The sequence below is a fragment of the Phaseolus vulgaris genome, chromosome 9 (assembly GCF_051622355.1).
Source record: "Phaseolus vulgaris cultivar YP4 chromosome 9, ASM5162235v1, whole genome shotgun sequence".
NCBI lineage: Eukaryota > Viridiplantae > Streptophyta > Magnoliopsida > Fabales > Fabaceae > Phaseolus > Phaseolus vulgaris.
In genome coordinates, this window is record NC_143506.1 from 31,457,150 (window position 1) to 31,475,572 (window position 18,423).

At 31.5% G+C, this 18,423-nt stretch overlaps 2 protein-coding genes across 3 annotated transcripts; one reads left to right on the forward strand and one right to left on the reverse strand.

Moving 5' to 3' along the window:
* Window positions 1–6,598: 6,598 nt before the first annotated feature.
* LOC137820417 (uncharacterized) lies at window positions 6,599–10,352 on the forward strand. Of its 2 annotated transcripts, none has more exons than XM_090295409.1 (3): window positions 6,599–7,215; window positions 7,998–8,338; window positions 8,601–10,352. In XM_090295409.1, exon 3 carries the CDS (start codon window positions 9,053–9,055, stop codon window positions 10,016–10,018), a length of 966 nt encoding a protein of 321 aa, XP_090151535.1. In that variant the 5' UTR covers window positions 6,599–7,215; window positions 7,998–8,338; window positions 8,601–9,052; the 3' UTR covers window positions 10,019–10,352. The 2 variants fall into 2 exon arrangements, with proteins under 2 accessions (XP_090151535.1, XP_068480601.2); XM_068624500.2 differs by having other exon boundaries at window positions 7,998–8,154.
* Window positions 10,353–15,063: 4,711 nt separating this feature from the next.
* On the reverse strand, window positions 15,064–18,030 carry LOC137821001 (uncharacterized). Its single transcript, XM_068625387.2, has 3 exons — window positions 17,592–18,030; window positions 17,448–17,471; window positions 15,064–15,602 (listed from the first exon to the last, which is right to left on the reverse strand). The coding sequence occupies exons 1-3, from the start codon at window positions 17,797–17,799 to the stop codon at window positions 15,301–15,303; spliced, it is 534 nt and encodes a 177-aa protein (XP_068481488.2). The 5' UTR covers window positions 17,800–18,030; the 3' UTR covers window positions 15,064–15,300.
* Window positions 18,031–18,423: the final 393 nt, after the last annotated feature.

Here is an 18,423-nt window from a genome sequence, read left to right on the forward strand (position 1 = left end):
TTAAAACAATGGATTTATTTATTATTATAGTCCAATAATCTATGAATAAGACTAATGAGTGTGAATAAATATATGCTCATCAGTAAGTGAAAGCACCAAAATGTTACGTTGATGGGGGAAAGGTAGTAAAAGATGCAGGTAAGAGAAACCACTGTGAGAAAGAGCTAACTAAAGATATGAAAATTCTAACAATATTATTCTCTACCTCCTCTGAATGCATAGATACATTTTATAATATCCTTGTTAGCTAATAACTATGAGACAACTGTAACTTCTAACAAAAAACATAACAAAATTACGATAGCTCATTTTCTTCTAGATGAAATCTCTAAACCTTATAGGTTTTTCTCTATTTCGAATGGGCCTTGATGTTTTGGGCTAACACTGTGAGTTCTAAAAATTTCTCGGAAGTATGTCTTTTCGTTGTTATAATTTTACTCTATTTTGTTGAATTTGAACAATTCAATTATATCCAATAAAAGTTATATATGTTTCATTGGCAAGAACACGAGATTACAATATTTGCAAAATATGATGACTGCTCATATTGATGAAATTCATCGCATTTGTGAAATGATGGATCTACATATGAGCAAAATATTTGTATGGAACATATTTAAGCTTCTTTGGCTTTATTTTTGCAAACAATTCTTACCTTCGTGAAAGTTCTTCAAACAATTGTTCCCTGTTCGGTATTCTGGTGAATGTTACTCTTCTGGTCAACGATATTTTATTGGGATTTCTGCATTTTGATGGTACCATTTTGGTGCTTGAATGGATGTTTACACTCCAAATGGATCTAAAGTGGATATTGTTGTGATGCTTTTTGATAAAAAAAAAGGTAGTTCCATGATTTCAAATGCTTCATGAAATGGCTGCGGTGAATACTTGGCCAACATTGACTATAGCGTTAGAATCACAGTTAGTCATTCTTCATTTATTAAGAGAATCTTTTAAATATCAATTCCTCGCATATTTATAAAAATCTCTTATCGTTACGAACAAATGTTATAAAACAATTAACATTTTAAATATGCTAAGCATTATCATTTAGGTCAAATGTTTAGAAGTACTTTCCAGTCAAATATAAGGATCAAAATCATGAATAGTTTCAAGGTTTGAGAAAAAAAGATAATACCAATCATCAATTAAGAACTGAATACTATAGATAAATATCACCTCAATACATAAGAGTTTGAACATATTATTTTCAATCTTAAAGGAAAGAATTAGCCACTCATGATGGCTACTACAAGCATGGACAACAAGAAAAGAAGATCTAGAGCATTTCTCCTTGACGACTACCTCCTTTAGGGTTTCCTTCCTTTGGTTCCTCCCAATTATGTATAGGGTTATGCATCATGCCTTTTATTTAACCTAATTGGGTTTGGGCTAAGTGACATTTTATTTCATAATTCATTTCTATGTTTCATCTCTCCTTAAATTCCTGAAAATAATACAAAATTGGGCATAAATCATTCTTATTCGTCTCATAATCCAAAATTATGTAAAAAGATTAAAATTCCTAAATTAGAGGTTGAATTATAATTATTTTATCAATTAAAGTTCATAAGTATCTAACTTTTTGTATGAAATATTACTTAATTATGACACTTATCAATCCTACAATATTAAAATTGTTAGATGGTCTTTTAGTGTTGAGTGAATTAGATAGTCTTTGTGTTAAAAAAAAAGAATAGTCAACATATAAAGCATTGATCCATTAGACAGTTTAATTATGCATAGACACACTAGATGATCTTACAATACAAAGACCTACTAGATGGTCTTGCTAGACAGTCTCTAATAACATAATATGTGAGATGACCCCAAAGCACAAGACAAGTAAAATGAAACAGTGCTAATGAACACGTTAGATGGTCACTGGAACTTATACATGCTAGACAATCACTTCCTCCTCTACATGTTAGACTATCTAATGTGTCGGAGAATGTATATAGTTGATTTTTGTGTTCTTAGAATACTTTTTGACATTGCTTTAACAGTTTACCTTCCTAGATACGATTAATCCATACAAATCAAAGTTTTCTATTAAAATAACTGATTGATTAATTATGGGAGGTTTTCGTATTTCTAAACATAAAACAGCATCTTTTTAATGAATTTTGAATGAAGTATATTTTTTTTATGATGATTAAAAAGTATTTTGGTATGCCTTAAAGATTAGATTAAGACATTATTAGAAAGTTTTCATCTATATTAACTCGTTTTTCAAAAAACATATTGAGTAAATACATTTAGGTTGAAGTTTGAGTATTACAACATTTAAAACTTGTAAAGAATTAGAATTTTTTTTAAAAATATATTTATAGTGAAAATTATAGAATAAAAGGTTGGGATAATTCTGAAATTAACAAATTATGTTACAGTGATACCCATGCATTTAAATGATGATTCTTATTGATTCTGATATTAAAAAAAAAATTAGAAAATTTTACAACACTTAAAGACACGTAGGTAGGAATATTAGATCAGAAGTTTCCCTTTTCAAGTGTCTAATAATAAAATGATGATGTTGTCGTACAAGATTTGTGCAAATGATAATTAAAGCAATATCAAACTTCTATCAATGAAGATATCAAAATAGACAAATATTCAAAGTCCAATGAGTGATTCAGACATATTAAAACTTCAATATCATAACATTCTTTTTCTAGTGTCTAGTATGAGAAAGATGATGAACAATACAAAGTTCTGGAAATTCAAGTATAAATTAATTAAAGTTTCAACGCTTAAGTTGATACAAATAAGGAAGCATTTTAAAAGTTCAAATATGTGATTAAGACACACATAATACATCAAAGCCAAAGTTCCTTAAAAAAACGTCTAGCGCATGAAGAAAGAACAGTTATGCATATTTGAATAGATATTTTGAGTCAACTAGTTTTAAAGCTTCAACATAAACATTTGGATAAAGATAGAAACCCATATAGAGTGTCCAAGATGCAGACAGAATGATTCAATGTAAAAGTTTCCATATAGAGCGTCTAACGATTATATGGTACAATGCATTACAAGAACTTCAAACGTACATCTTTTGAGTACTATATAAAGAGCCAGTGAATGAAGATGAACAAGAATGGTGAAAATTATTTCAAAGAGAAATAAGAGTTTGCGAGAGAGTTTTGCATTGTACATATTCTATCTGCTTCATAGAGCGTCTAGTGATTTGGGTTATGAGCTAAACCTTTGTAAATCCTTCAAACAAGTGAAGTATACCCTGTTAGCTTACATTGTTCTTTATTTAGGGTGTCTTTCTCTTTTTTGAGAGTGATATTCATTTTAGGGGTAGATTAAGAATGGTTTACCTGGAGAGATTTATACTTCTCCTAGAGAAGTATAAAATACTTATCTTTGAGAGGTGTTAAAAATCTATTGGTGAAAATCTTCATGGATTGCTTGAAGGCTAATTGTAGCTTAGTTGAGTGTGTTCTGGGGTAGTTTGAATTTGTTAATTCACTCTTAGTTTGAATCCAAAGTTGGTTTAATTCAAATCTTTTTGAAAATAGTGTTTTATGAAGAAGCAGAAAAACAACCAGTTGTTTTATCGTTTCAATCGATTGTTTCGACAAAATAATCGACTGTTTTTTTAACTGCCTTAACATAATTATGTTAAGTTTGTTAAATCTACTTTAAATGATTTGAAACTGATTTGGCTTTTATAATAAATGTTTTCAACTGCTAATTGGAGTATAAATGTTATGTTATAAGCTCATAGCAGATAACTTACAAGATCAGTTTTTGAAATCAAGTTTTCTCCAAGATTGCTTAAGGCTTTGGATATTTTCTCTAAGAGTGAAGTAGGACTTGATTTGTACTTTGATTTGATTTGTACCAAGTGTGATCAATCCTATTTCTTCTTGATTTGTAATTCTGTAAATTACTGGTGTTCACAGAGTCAGAGGCGTTCTGATTTGTGGTGTGTTTGTGGTGGGGATCAAGATCACTTCTTTGGTGGTTGTGTGTTTGTAATATGTGATTGATTGTATAGTGGATACTCAGTGCTTTCTGGGAACTGGATGTAGCTCTTGGGATAAGAGCGAACCAGTATAAATTTGTTTGTGTGTTTATCTCTTTTCCCGAACTCTTTAATATCTGTTTTAAGTTGTTTTTATCACCGGTTGAATCGCAAAAACAACCGGTTGATTTTCTGGAAATCAACTTAATCAGTTTTGTTCTTTGGCTTCCTTTATTTCTTTCTCTGTGATTCATCATTGGATTTCATTATACCTTCAAAGTTTGCAAAAATCGTTTATAAATTCACCCCCCTCTTGTATAAGACCATAAATTCTAACAATAAAAAATATAACCTTATCAAGATCTAACTCAGACTTTAAAAATTCCCACAAGGTCTTCTAGCAAAAGAGTGTCTAAGTTCTTGAGCATTTGCAATGTCGTTGCCTACAATCCTTATTGTGTAGGTAAGTTATGCAAAATCTTATCCATATGATCATATCATAGTGCTTACCTAGTTAATGAAGTTCATTTAATGTGATTTGAAATTTATTAAGCATATTTTGTATGTTTTCATTTTTTCTATATTGAATAACTAGTATTTTCTAGTGAATATCTTAAGTTTGTTTCTTTTTACCACAATACAACTTCTTTACACTACCACTAGAGTGTCCCACATTTTTGTCACTTTGAAGCATGGACCTTGGTACAATCTTCCTCAAATAAGGTGCATATAAGTGCATTTCTGGCCTTTGAGTTGAGAAAACATTTTTGCTTTTAATCATTAGTCAACATGGTCTTTTGAAAGGCATATTTGTTGCTATACAGGGGAATGTAGTCGTTGTTATCTACTATGTCCAATCACATGATTCAAATAACATTTATCATTCTTAGCTTCTAGTAGTCGAACTTGACTCCTTTGAATAAGAGAGACTTGACGCCATTTTGTCTTTCGTGTTCCATGTTTTATATGATATTTTCCTCTAGTTTGCAACAGACTAACTTTGAGAGGTTAACTTCGATACCAACTGGAATGATAAGTTAATTTGAGAAGATGGTTGAAGAAATTTATTAAAACTCTTACAAAGCCTTTTGAAAATCTGAAGTGCTAAGGTACAAATTATTCATTCATGATTAGATGCAAGTTTACATGTGAGTATATTGTCTAAAGTTAGCCTTCATTGTGATAAAAAAAAATACAAAATTTTGATTATTTAAAGAAGTTGATTTTTGTGAACATAACATAAAAATCCATAAAGCAATAGTTAGAAAAATATCTTAGACAAAAGTCTCAAATGAAAACACTAGATGGAGTCTAACAAAAGATCTGAAAAATTCTAAAAAAATGTTAGATGTAAGCTATCAAGACCAAACATGTTCTAAGGTGAATTAGAGGAAAACTACAAGAGAAAGACACTTGTGACTTCACAAGATAATGTCAAAAACATAATATATTTAGAAGTATTTTGCATGGTATTATCTCAAAAAAGAAGCCTTATGCTCTCCAAGAAATATTCCAATAAATACACACCTTAACTTGAGTTTGTATGCTCCCTTTAATATTGTCATACTAATAAAGTAATTATGGAGAAAATTGTTGTTCATCATAAAAAAAAAAAAAAACTCAACAATAAAAATTGATAGCGTAAAGTAAAACACATTTAAAAAAAATTGACAAGAAAAATAGACAAAAACAATTTACTACAATAGTTCTTTTTACAATACCTATAAATAGAAGCAACAAAATTCCTCTTTTATGATATATTTGAATGCTTCACCGACTTACCCTACTCCTCTAACTAAATTACACGACTTCTTCTAGCTAAATCTCCAATACAATAGCTTTTACTACCATAAATATAGTAGAGAAAGAAAAAAATATATTGTTGTTATAAGCAAAGAAAATTCCTGTTGTCTTAAACAGAAAAAAGAAAAAAAAAATATCAAATCTACTATTTACTATAAGGCAATTCTCATGATGAAAACCTGATTTTAAATTTATCAACTTAACATGTAGAATTAACTGTGTATGACTAAAGTAATAAAATTACAAAGAGAGAATAAAAACATAGTTTTTTTTCATAATAGAGAAAAATTACAATAAAAAGGCTAAAATATGTATAAGTGTCGTATGCAAAACAAAGACAACTAGAATTAAAGATGAATATGGATGAACGTAGAGCATTATAGACTAATGATAAGACGGTGTTAAAAATGAAGAACAAGAGAATTTTTAAATTATTTTATATATATATATATATTATAAATATTATAAAATATAAAGTATATAAAATAAATAAAAAATTAAAAAAAAAGGGTTTGATTATTGTCCCCAGATTCCCCCACCCACAAAATTCACGTTGGCCCATAAAAGGGAAAGTCAGAAAAGAAAACAGAAAATGATCCTTTGAGAGAATGCCACGTGTCAGATGAGGCTTGAGTAATGATAATTATGATTCGGAATCTACCCTCAAACTCGTTCCCACACTGTCCCATATATACCGCACTCGCATCCCTCACACCCCAAACAAACACCAGGGGCATTTCCCATAATTCACACACAACCATACGGTGTCGTTTCTTCCTTTTATTCCTTTTCCGCACCAACCAAAAAAAAAAAAAACTTAACCCTAGCTTTTTTCCCCTTTCGTCTTTAGCCGCGTTTTCCGATCTTCATTTCTTTTCCTTCCTTCTTCGATTCCACCCCCAATTTTGCCGCCAACCCTCCAATCGACTCCGCCTTCACCCAGCTCTCCATTTTCTGCGCCCACCGGTCCCAATTTTGGCCCTGTCGATTCACGGGATCCGCTTTTAGGGTTTCCGTAGAGGAATATTCCGGATCTGTTTTTCCCAATACGGGATCTGGAAGGGGAGATTTTCTATTCGATTTGGGTTCTGGGTCTCTGTTGCCTCGTTCGGTTTCTGCGAATTTTGTAAATTATTTTCGACGCGTGTTGGTTTGGCTTCGATCCTTCTGAACGTCTGTCCCGGTTGTTAGATCTCGCTTCGGGTGATTCGATTCGGTTCGAATCGTAATACTTGTCCATCTTTCTCGTTGGATTTGTAAAGATCTAGGGTTAGGGTTTTTTCAAATTGGGGCTTTTGTTGTTTTGTTGAATTTCTTTCGGGAAATTTCAATTCCTTGAAAAATTAGGATTCTCCTGTTTGATTCCTTTCAATTGGAGCTCTTAATTGTCCGATTCAGCCGGCTGCATATAATTTGAAGGAGACTGATTTAAGGTATAATATATTTAATAATTATTGTTGTTATTTTTATTATTTGTGACATTTATTGTTTGTGTTTGCGATATTATGGAAACTTCATTCAATATAATGGGGGCAATTTTTTTTTAATGTTCTGGTTAAAGTTGTCAGTGGTACGAGTGTCTGCCTTTTCGGAGTAAATAATGTTGCAATTGCTAATGGTGTTCACTGGGCTCTGATTGTACAAGGAAATGTTGCGTTGGTTATTGGGGCCACTAGCCTTTTATTAATATATAATATAAGTTAGTTACAGTGATTTAAATGTAAGACATTGTTATTCAGGACTGGGGTTCAACATCTAGTGTTCTATTTAGCGGCCTTACAATGTTGTTGTTGTATGATATCATCTTGCTCTTAAGTATTTGTGAAGTATACATGCATGTGTTTATAGAGAAGTGTTCTGCAATATGTTAATGTCATTTGCTTTTGCAGCCAGCTTTTATACAGGTTCTTGGTTTTTAACACAATACAACATACTGGTGAATTAAGTTTTGAATTGATTATGTAGTATTTATCCATGATGAATTTCCATGGTTACTGAGAATTACTGAGATATGTTGAAGATGTTTAATTCAATGTTTAGAAATGGTTCTGACCTGTTTTTGTTTTCAAATATTCGATGTTATATTGCATGCATCATCCCTCATCCTAAATTGTTTGCCTCATGATTTTTTTACCTATCTTTCTGGTTGCTGCTATAAGCATTTTATTCCGATTAATTTCTGTTGTCTTATTCTTGGTTGAATCCTGTCCTGCAGGTAATCATGGTGCAGAAGCGTTCTTTTGATGCTGAGGAAATACTTGAGGGGTCTTTCAAACACCCAAAACATGCGGGACCCAGCCATGAGCTCTTTTCATTATCAGAATCTGTCTTTCCTGATGATGACTATCATACCCACATGCCAAAACCTTCGGGTGGGTGTTTAGTTGACGGTCCCTCCAATTTTGAGCATCAACTGTATATTTGAAATTAAAAAAATAAGCATTTCCACGAGTTTCAAGCTTGTGCTTTAGTGAAACTTTAGATAATCATTGTAGCTCAACTCCATTCTATTAGTGAACCAGTTTAAAATCTATGTTTGAGCTTCAGGTTTTAGAGGTATTCAACTTTCTTGATTTTTGTATCTTTTGTCCCCTATTTTTTAGTGATTTCCTTATATTTCCTAGTAGGTTATAGTATTGTCAATATGTTTTCTTGTTTATTTTTTGGTAGTTTAAAATTTAGTATCATTCATATATGACTGCTTGAACCTGGAAATGGGAGAATTGAAGGACTGTTTGGTGTTTTATAAATATGCCTTTTAGATTTTATTTTAGATTTCACCGAATACATTTTGATGTAGCTGAATTATAACTTGTAGAGGATGGATGTACGCAAGTTAGTAGTGAAGGTATTGAGAAGCTTGAAAGTGAAAGTTTTGGCGACCCTCCTATAGAGGCTGGGAACTCTGAAACAAGCTTTCCTGTTATTGATATTCCTGCTTCTTCATGGGCCACATGTAGCACAACTGAAGATCTCCACCTAGAACCACCTTTACATCTTTCCCTTTTTCCAGAGTATTTTAGTCCAGAGCGACCAATAAGGACCCTGACTCGCTACGAGGACATTTATTCCATACTCCTAGAACACTCTCCTCGCAAACCTGTATCAGTTGGAGCTAATCATCAAGCTGATGTTCCAGCTTTGGATTGTTTGGGGGCCACTAATAAATCAAATGTCTCAGCTTCAGATTCGGATACAGACTTTACTGTTGGGGACCGGGATGAAACTGAGAAAAAACTGTTGGGGACCTGTGTCATTCCTTTGCCTCAGATGGAATTATCTAGCTGTGACGATGAAGTTGGAAAGGGAAGAACTGAGTGTAACTGCGAAGATCAGGGATCCATGAGATGTGTTAGACAACATATTGCAGAAGAAAGAGATAAACTTTTAAAAACCTTTGGACCTGAGAAATTCACTGAATTGGGCTTCACTAACATGGGAGAACAAGTGGCAGAAAAATGGAGTGTTGAGGATGAACAACTATTTCATGAGGTTGTTTTCAATAATCCAGCATCTCTTGACAAGAATTTCTGGAACTATCTTTCTATTGCTTTTCCTTCACGAACCAAAAAGGAAATAGTGAATTACTACTTTAATGTATTTATGCTTCGAAGGAGGGCAGAACAAAACAGGAATGACCTATTAAACATTGACAGTGATAATGATGAATGGCAAGGTAGTGACAGCAATGATATTGCAACTCGAGAGGAAGATGAGGACTCTGTTGCTGAGTCCCCTGTATGTCAGGATGAGTCTTGTATGGCTGACTGCCATGATAATGATTTGCAAACCTATGATGAGTATGCTGCTGATGAAACTTGTGCAGCTAATGAAACAGTGGATTTTACTAGTCGGAACATCGATGATGGTTCCAAATACAATCCTGTAGAGTTGCATCACTCTGGTCGTTGCCCTCTAATTCAACCCCCTGATCAACCTGTTTGGCAGGATTCGTGTGATGAAAAAGTTAAAGATGATTCATGCACATCTTCTGACACAGGAGTTGCCTCACAGCAGACTAAGGTGAATACTGAAAATGGGGATCATTGGTGTGGTAACTATAATGGAGTAAGCAATGGTTATAACCAAGGATATGTTTTGGAGCCTTGTGATGCAAAAGTGTGGGATTCTGGTTTTGTATCATGCTCTAAGAATAAGATGGACTTTTTACCAACATGCAACATGATAGAAGAGGTTTTTGGTGATGGACGAAGGCAAGACATGAGAAGAGCTTGAGCATTCAAGGATTTTTGCTAAGTGTGATGACACTTCGATTTTTCCTTTGTATATTTGACATAAGATTCAAAAAGTAGCCTTCATTGTAAAATAGTGTTTTGGAAGGTAATTTAATCTTTCTGAGTTTTGTCGTCTCATATTCTTCTCAAGTCCTTTTGGAATTGTAAAATTTCTTATTCCTTAATTTATGATAAGTTTCCACTTTGGGGTGGCATATAAGATTGGAGGGAGAAAATGGTTGGTGGAAAAGAAACCAATTCTGATGCAAGAGTTCTGATTTTATCATGTAATTTGGCATTATTTTATCCTTAATGAAAATTCTCTTTTTTTTTTATCTTTTTTACTTACATTTCCATATTTCTATTTTAAACTCCAAAGTTTGTTTCTAGATCTACGAAAATTGTGAAATGTTTGTTTTTGGATTCAAATTGTAAATTTTCAGTTGCCTATTTAAGATTTTGCTCAATTTTAATCCTCTACATTGATTTTGTTAAATAGCCAGAATAAACATAAAAGGCCAATATTATATTAATGTTTGTGACTTCTATTCTCTTCAGGATCTATTAGAATTTAGGCGCAGAGTACTAATTTTATTTTCATAATTTTAATTCCTATTTATTTCATCTCATAAAGCAAAAATACATCACAGATACACAAGACAAAAGAAAACAAATACTATCTAGACTTAGACTTTGAGATGTCCAACAAATTTTGGGTTAACTAATCATAATCATATCTATACTTAATTTTGTTGATTGTTCAATTCTTTAATTTGATTGAGTATAGCATTGATCAAGTACCCATGATTCTAAGATGCTATATAGCTCTTGATGCCTTTAATTTATTTCCAAATTATACTCAATCACAAATTAACTTCTCAGGAAACCTCTAGGCGATGACGCGTTTCTAAAAATACTTTTTCCATAACAACTCCAACAATTAAATCTTGATTTGTTACTATGGATAGAAGTTTTTTTCATCCATTGCCTCTAACCAAGTATGAAAAAAGAATTATCTAACTCATCTTATTAGTTTTATGTGGTATCAAAAGTTATAACATCTTCAAATTATTGGGAAGCTATTCTTGATTTATTATCCACCCAACAAAATTTACTATATCGTTTAGGTCGTGATCGGGTCATGATTCGATCACTTAAAGTATACCTCTTTGGCCCACTTAGTTAGGGACCAACAGATAGAAATCGACCAAAAATCAAGGCAGACCCAATGACCTTGAAAGAGGTCAGCTTAAGAAGATAGCGAAAAAATTAAATGCGTCAGGAATAAAAACAAAACGACTTAAATATCTAATATAATTGAATCAATTGAAATATATTGCTTCAAATCTCAACAAACGAAAACGATACTTTGCATATCAATACCCCAAAAATAAAGAGAATATTTTAACAACTTATTATGGTTACTAACTTCTGAAAAGGGGTCTATGAGTGTTATAAAAGGGCCTAAGACCCTAAATAAAAGGTAAGTATTATTCCATGCAATACATACCACACTAATATTTTATGTTCTTGCTGACTTCATAGTCTTATCAACAGGTGGAGTTCCTCACATTGTGATCTTCAAGTATCTCAAAGCGGCAGTTTTGAAAGGTTGACCTGGAATCCACTTCCAAGATCCGACCCAGATTTGTTGGCGAGAATATTTACCATCTAAGACTCTTCATTACATTAGATTGCATAAAAAAGTGGATTTTCAAATTGTTTTGGCTTGCAATAATTGAAAAAATTCTTCAACATCTCTAATATATAAATTTTTCTTTTGAACATTCCTCGTACGGTTTAACAATCTCTGTTAAAGAATGATGAAACATCATTGTTTAAAATAACATACATCTTTCCTTTAAATAATCCTTCTTCCTCAACTTCTTTTTACATTAGAGTTTTTGCTGAACACTCATCTTCTTATGAAACCTTATATAACACACACTTTTGGGACTAAGAATGACATGATTGTGGTAATTGTTGAATAATTTAATAACCTAATTTCTTTCCATGTTTCATTTTGAAATGATAAACAAAGATTGACAACCTTTTCAAAAAGTTGATCATTTTGTTTCTTTTACAAAATTTATCTTGATTTTCTCCATTCACACAATTTTTCATTTTGTGTTGACCTTCACTACAATATAGTAATATAAGTATCATTTCTTTACTTGATCAAACATGCATTCCAAAACCATTATTCTTGGAAAATGAACTGTAAGACCCAAACTTCATCCCAACATAAGGTTAAATCTTAAATTCTTCATCAACATTTAGAGAATGTAGTGGCATAAAAAGAAGTTGTTATATTAGAAGATGTAACCTCTTCAAAAGAATTTTTACCTTCTTGTGATTATTTAGCCAACAAGAATAGGAACATAGCACGAAATGTTGGAATTGTAGGCCTTAAAAAAGAGGGGGTGAATTGTTTATAAACGTTTTTTCGCAAACTTTGAAGGTATATAGAAAGCCAATGAAGAATCAAAGCTAAAGGAATCAAGATATACAAGATACAAAACTGTTTAGTTGATTTCCAGAAGATCAACCGGTTGTTTATGCGATTCAATCAGTTGTTTTTATCAGTAGTTAATAAAAACAAGTTAAAACAGAAGTGAGAATCACACAAACAAATTTATACTGATTCACTCTTACACCAAAAGCTACATCCAGTCCCTAGAAACCACTGGTATTTCACTAAGCAATCAACCACAAATTACAAATCACACGCCAAAAAAGTAATTTTGAACCCCTCAAGAACACACATTCTCTTTGGCAAACAACATACCACAGATCAGAATAGAGAATAAGTTCTATACAGAAATACAAATCAAATAGAGAATAAGGAAAGACCACACCTGATATAGATTGAATTCAAAGATTACACAACAATCCTATTCCACTCTTAGACAAGTCAAATCAAAACTTGATGTAAATCTTGGAGAAAACTGATTTCAAAGGTTTAATCTGATATCATAACTACCAGGAACATAAAGCAAAATATTTAAACCTCTGAAAAGGCAGTTAAAAACATTTAAGGAAGGAGCCAAATCAGTTTTGGATCAATTAAAACAGATTTACCAAACTTAACAAATTCTGTTAAGGATTTTCAAAAAATAATCGATTGAAATGTCGAAACAACCGATTGAATTGGCTTGACAACAAAGTCAACCAATTTCAAGCTTTATCAAAACCTGTTTCAAAAACACTAAGTGTAAAACAACCGATTGAAACGATAAAACAACTGATTGTTTTTCCACTCCTTTATAAAACACTCTTTTTCAAAAGGATTTGATTTAAACCAACTTTGGATCCTAACTAAGAGTGAATTTACAAATTCAAACTACCCAGAACCCATACACACAAGCAACAACAAACCTTCAAGCAATTCACACAAATTTGAAGACATCAAAACTCTTGTTCAACACAAAATTAGAATAACTTTTAGGCCTACAAGAGAAGAAGAAAAAACTGCATAGGTAGCTCTGGAGTAAAAATTATAACATATGTTTCTTCATGTCTAGAACTTTTACTTTTCTTTTAGTCTTTAAAATTTATTTTTTTACATTGTACATGTACTACTAGAAAATCATTAAATAAAAATTAATTTAAAAAAAATTGATTACTATATTGACTAAAATAGATACTATTTTATAAATTACAAAAATTAATTGTATTTAACTTAGTTTCTAAATTTATAAAATAGTTTTTAAAATAGTATCTGATTAGTTAATTTGTATCTAATTAACTAACAAGATTTTAGCTATCAATTTTAAAATTTAAAGTAATTGATAGCTAAAACTTTGATAGTTAATTAGATACCAATTTAAAAACTAATTTATAAATTTTATTAATAATAAAAACTACTGTAAATATTAATAATATTTTTAATTTTTAAAATAATATCTAATTTAGTTAATATAATAATTATTTATTTTTTGTTTTTAAAATTATTTTTTATTTAATAACTTTTTTTAATGATATATATATTAATTATTTTTTATCTTTAAAATTAATTTCTATTTAATAATTTTTTTATAATGTTTAATTGAGATATATTTTATTCATCGCACTCCAAGAAATGTTATTTCTTCCATGAGACACAAACTAGTTATTATTAATTCATTTAGTAATTTGAAATTAAATAAATTAAATTAAAAATAATTATTTTTACTAGGATAAGTGAATCTCTTCTCATATATTAATATAAATTACACTTTAGATCAATGAATTATTTTTTACATACATTAAATCTGATCGGACTTAAAAGAACACAACTTTTTTTAAAATCTGAATCAGTTCAGACCAAAATTTCCCATCATTATTATACGTGGACAAACAAATAGAGTAATCCTCTCAAATGAACATTAGAAAGAAATTGGTTTGACCATAACAAATTATTTAAACTTGTAAAATTCTATGTTATGTTAACTTTAATGTTAATAAAAATAAATTATAAAAAATAATAATTTATTAACAATAACAAATAAGTAATAATAAATTTAATATTAATAAATAATTAAATTATCTTTAAAAACAATTTTTTATATTATTTTTCTCCATTGAACAATTTCCTTTTTTATTCTATTTCTTACCTATTTATTTTCAAACAAATGTCTTTGATGTCTATCTATCTACTTCTCAACTATCTGCCTTAAACTTAATTTCGATTTAACAAATAACTTTCATTTTTACTCTATTTCTAACCTTTTTTCCCTGTAGTCTAGAACGTCTCCAAAATCGAGTAGCAACGTCTGAATAGTCTTAATTTTCATTCAAATTAATTTGAAAATAAAGTGATTTTGTATTTTTATGTTTTTTTTTTCATAAAATTGACTATAACATTTTCTGGAAATAATTGAGAACCAATTTGATTGTTCTCATTTCTTTGACAGAGCCTAACATGTAATTAAGTAAAATAACTATGTGGTCATTGAACATACATGTTTGTAGCAATCAGTGCTCATTTGGTAAAATCTGCAGAATCTAAACTCTGAGTACTTAAAAATGTAAGTAATGACCCACAAACAAAGGGAGAGAGAGCAATTTATTTGAAAGCAGAGCTAAATATAGTGTATAAATATAATGAAGTAGATGAACATGAGTTTTAACCTTCATCTGAAGTAAAATTTGTTTGATACTAGCATATAAGGGATACAGTTACAAACACAGTAAGGATTTAACCTAAATTGGTGGACAAACCAAGCATTTTGCTTGCATTCTTGTATAAAACCATAATCATGATTATAGCCATAAAGAATATAAATAAGGAAACTTATGCAGTTATTCTCCTTCCCAACCCATTTGACGAGCTCGTCTCTCCCACACTGAAGTTATCTTTCTCTCCTTGATGAGTATGGCCTCAGCTCTTTCTCTTGCCTGCTCACATGTTTCAGTTGCAGCAATACATTTGTCAGCCTCTCTCTGATACTGAGATGCCACTCTTTTTGCTTCACCCAATGTTATGTTCATGTGCCGTGTGCTTGCTTCAGTAACAGACTCTTGCAACTTCAACTCTTCGCTTAGAAGGTCCACAAACTGCTTCTCCATCTCCTCCTTTAGATCAGGGTCGTTACTTCCACAATCTGTTTGTCAGCATAAATGATTTTATTCACATGCACTAATGCAGTTACATTACCAGTAGCAGAATTAGTAACAAGTTTGAGCATGACAGTGTCAAGAACTTGATTAATAGCTGGCATACTCTTATATTCATCATGACACTGATCAGAAATAAGAAATTTGAGAAAATGTGAATTTAGATTTCCTATTTTAAAAGCTATAGCACCTCCTCACCTACTTATTTAATCTTGAACATTATATACAGTAAATATATTTGATTATATTAAAATCTTAATCCATAAAGCTGTATAGTTTTTACTCATCTTTAACTTAATCACCGTATATTTTTTTTAAATCAGTTCTCCCACTCTGATATGTTTTGAAATTAGTTCCTACTGCTAATATAGTCCATATAGGACATTTTACATTGATTGACAGAGCATCTAAAGAAGCACCTACCAAATTAATAAAGGTGCACATAATTTGGTGAAACTGGCCTTTTCAAGAAAGAAGTAATATGTAAACAAGCTCACACAGTACAAAAGAAATTTCTACCAGGTTAGCCAGATGAAAGTGTTCTGACAGAAACTGACAAAAGGGACTATTTTAACAAATTTGTAAGTGTGAAGTCTGATTTAAAAAAGAAAACAAAGTTTAGGCACTAAAACTTTAATTTAACCTTTATGTCTTTAATTATCAAAACATGAAGAACTAATTAGCAAGAAAAGAGTCACATCTGAACTTGAGCCAAGAGATCAAATCACATGGCATACAAGTCTAGCTAAGAACCTAAAAAAAACTTAGTATAGGTATGTGGCATGATACAACACAGATACAAGGATGCGGAAAATTCTTCAAAAATCAAGTCACAACTTAGATGCAACTGCTCACATACAAAAAATGCTGTAAAACAAACAGGATATCATCACATGATACTTCAAAGAAGTGAATAAGATCTTAACAGAATAACAGATGTGATGTGTGATGCTAGAGGGCATGCAAGACCAGCAATAATGCAGGATGAACAAGTGCTATGTGTGATACGAGAAACCCAAAAAAATGTTTGAGAGCACTGAGTTCCCTATATACCTTTCCCACTTTTAAGCGAAAAAGTAAAAGAAGATTTGGGGTTGAATGTCAATATATTGTATGTTAGTCTGGCAAGCCATATCTTTGAGTGGTTAGTCATGTCAGAGCCATATGTATCTGTCTAGGCATATTTGGAGTACTTGGCCCTAAGTTATTCATGCTCTTAATAGTCAGCTCTTAACAACTGCTCAAATGATTTTAGCTTCATTTAGCAGTGTTAGTTTTGTCCTTACCTTACATGCTCAGACACTCAGAATTTGAATTTATCCTACAAAACTAGCTTATAAGTAGGTGAGAGACACATTTGAACAAGGACTTCTAAGAGATAAAAATAATAAGAAAAAAAATAAAAAAAAATCTCTTCATAAATTAAAATTAGTTTATGCATAAATGAATCTGCAGAAGCTCCATAATGTCCTTCTCTAAAATTGTATTCTTTAACATATGCATAAACTAGTTTTAACAAAAGGAAAAACTAACTTCATCTTTTTCTTCTTATTTTTTTCATCTAAACGTCTCTATGGAGAAGTTTCTTCAAATATATCATATCCCTCAACTATGTAAGATCTCCAACTCACACCATGGTTTCAAAATCCAACATTTAACTCAGAACAGAGAAAACCACATGATTTTTTTAATTTTCTTTTTTTTGCCAATAAAGACGATAGAGGGGATTGGTTAAGCATAATTACCCCCACTGATCTGATCATAAAAGCCATAGTAAAGATACCAAAAGAGAAGTTATGTAAAAATGGAAAAAGTAGAGGAGAAACTCTAACCTGAGACGGAGAGATTGGCCAACCCTGTGCACCCACAAAAAGAAACAAATCAGCAAACAATTGGTGGGCGTCTTTTCCATTTACTCATTGATTAAATACATGTTTTTGATCTGCATGATCTGAAAGAAAGGAAAAGGTACGAACCAGGAGCGAGTTGGAATAGAGAGAGTGGGGGAGGGCAGTTACAGAGGCAAGGAGGGCAAGATAATTTGTTGTGGGAATTGCGGAGAGAGATGGCGTTCTTGAATCGCCAGTAGAGCGCAGGCCCACACACTCCCAAGGCTGAAACCACCGCGAACACCACCAAACACCCCCTCAACCACCCTCCCGAATCAGATCTCCCCCGTGACATATCTCTCCGACAAGATACCCAGATCCGATCCAATCCAATTCACACTATTCACAGTAACAATTCTATTTTCCCACTGCAAATCAGAACGAAGAACAAATAAAAATAAAAACTTTGATGGACCCAAACCCACCCTTCTTACAATGTGCTATGCAAGTGCGTTTTGCTCACTCATTTGAAGAAGTCGCAAGTACACTGCGCGTGTCTCTCTCATCATACCCTCTGTCTTCCAACATGTTTTTTTTTTAATTATTTTACTTTCAAGCTTTTTTTTTTTGTAATTACTTGCAGTGGGATAACACCCACTTCAGTTAACAAACCACCATCAAGTGCTGTTAATTATAACTAACATATTCTCACTTTAATTAAATGTTTTTGTATTTTTTATGAGATCCGTTTTTCTTTAATGGTTAAAGAAAATAAGAGTTTGATTTTTAAGCTAAGTTAAAGTGTATAAAATATTAATTTTATGACATCGACACAACACATAAGTAATTAATGAAGTTTCAATTTTCATATGTCTATATATCTATAAAGTCTTATGAAGTAAATGGACCAGGAAGAGTTCACCTGCACAATATTTATAGGTTAATTAATCAGATCCGAAGAAGGTTAGTGGGTCAGTCC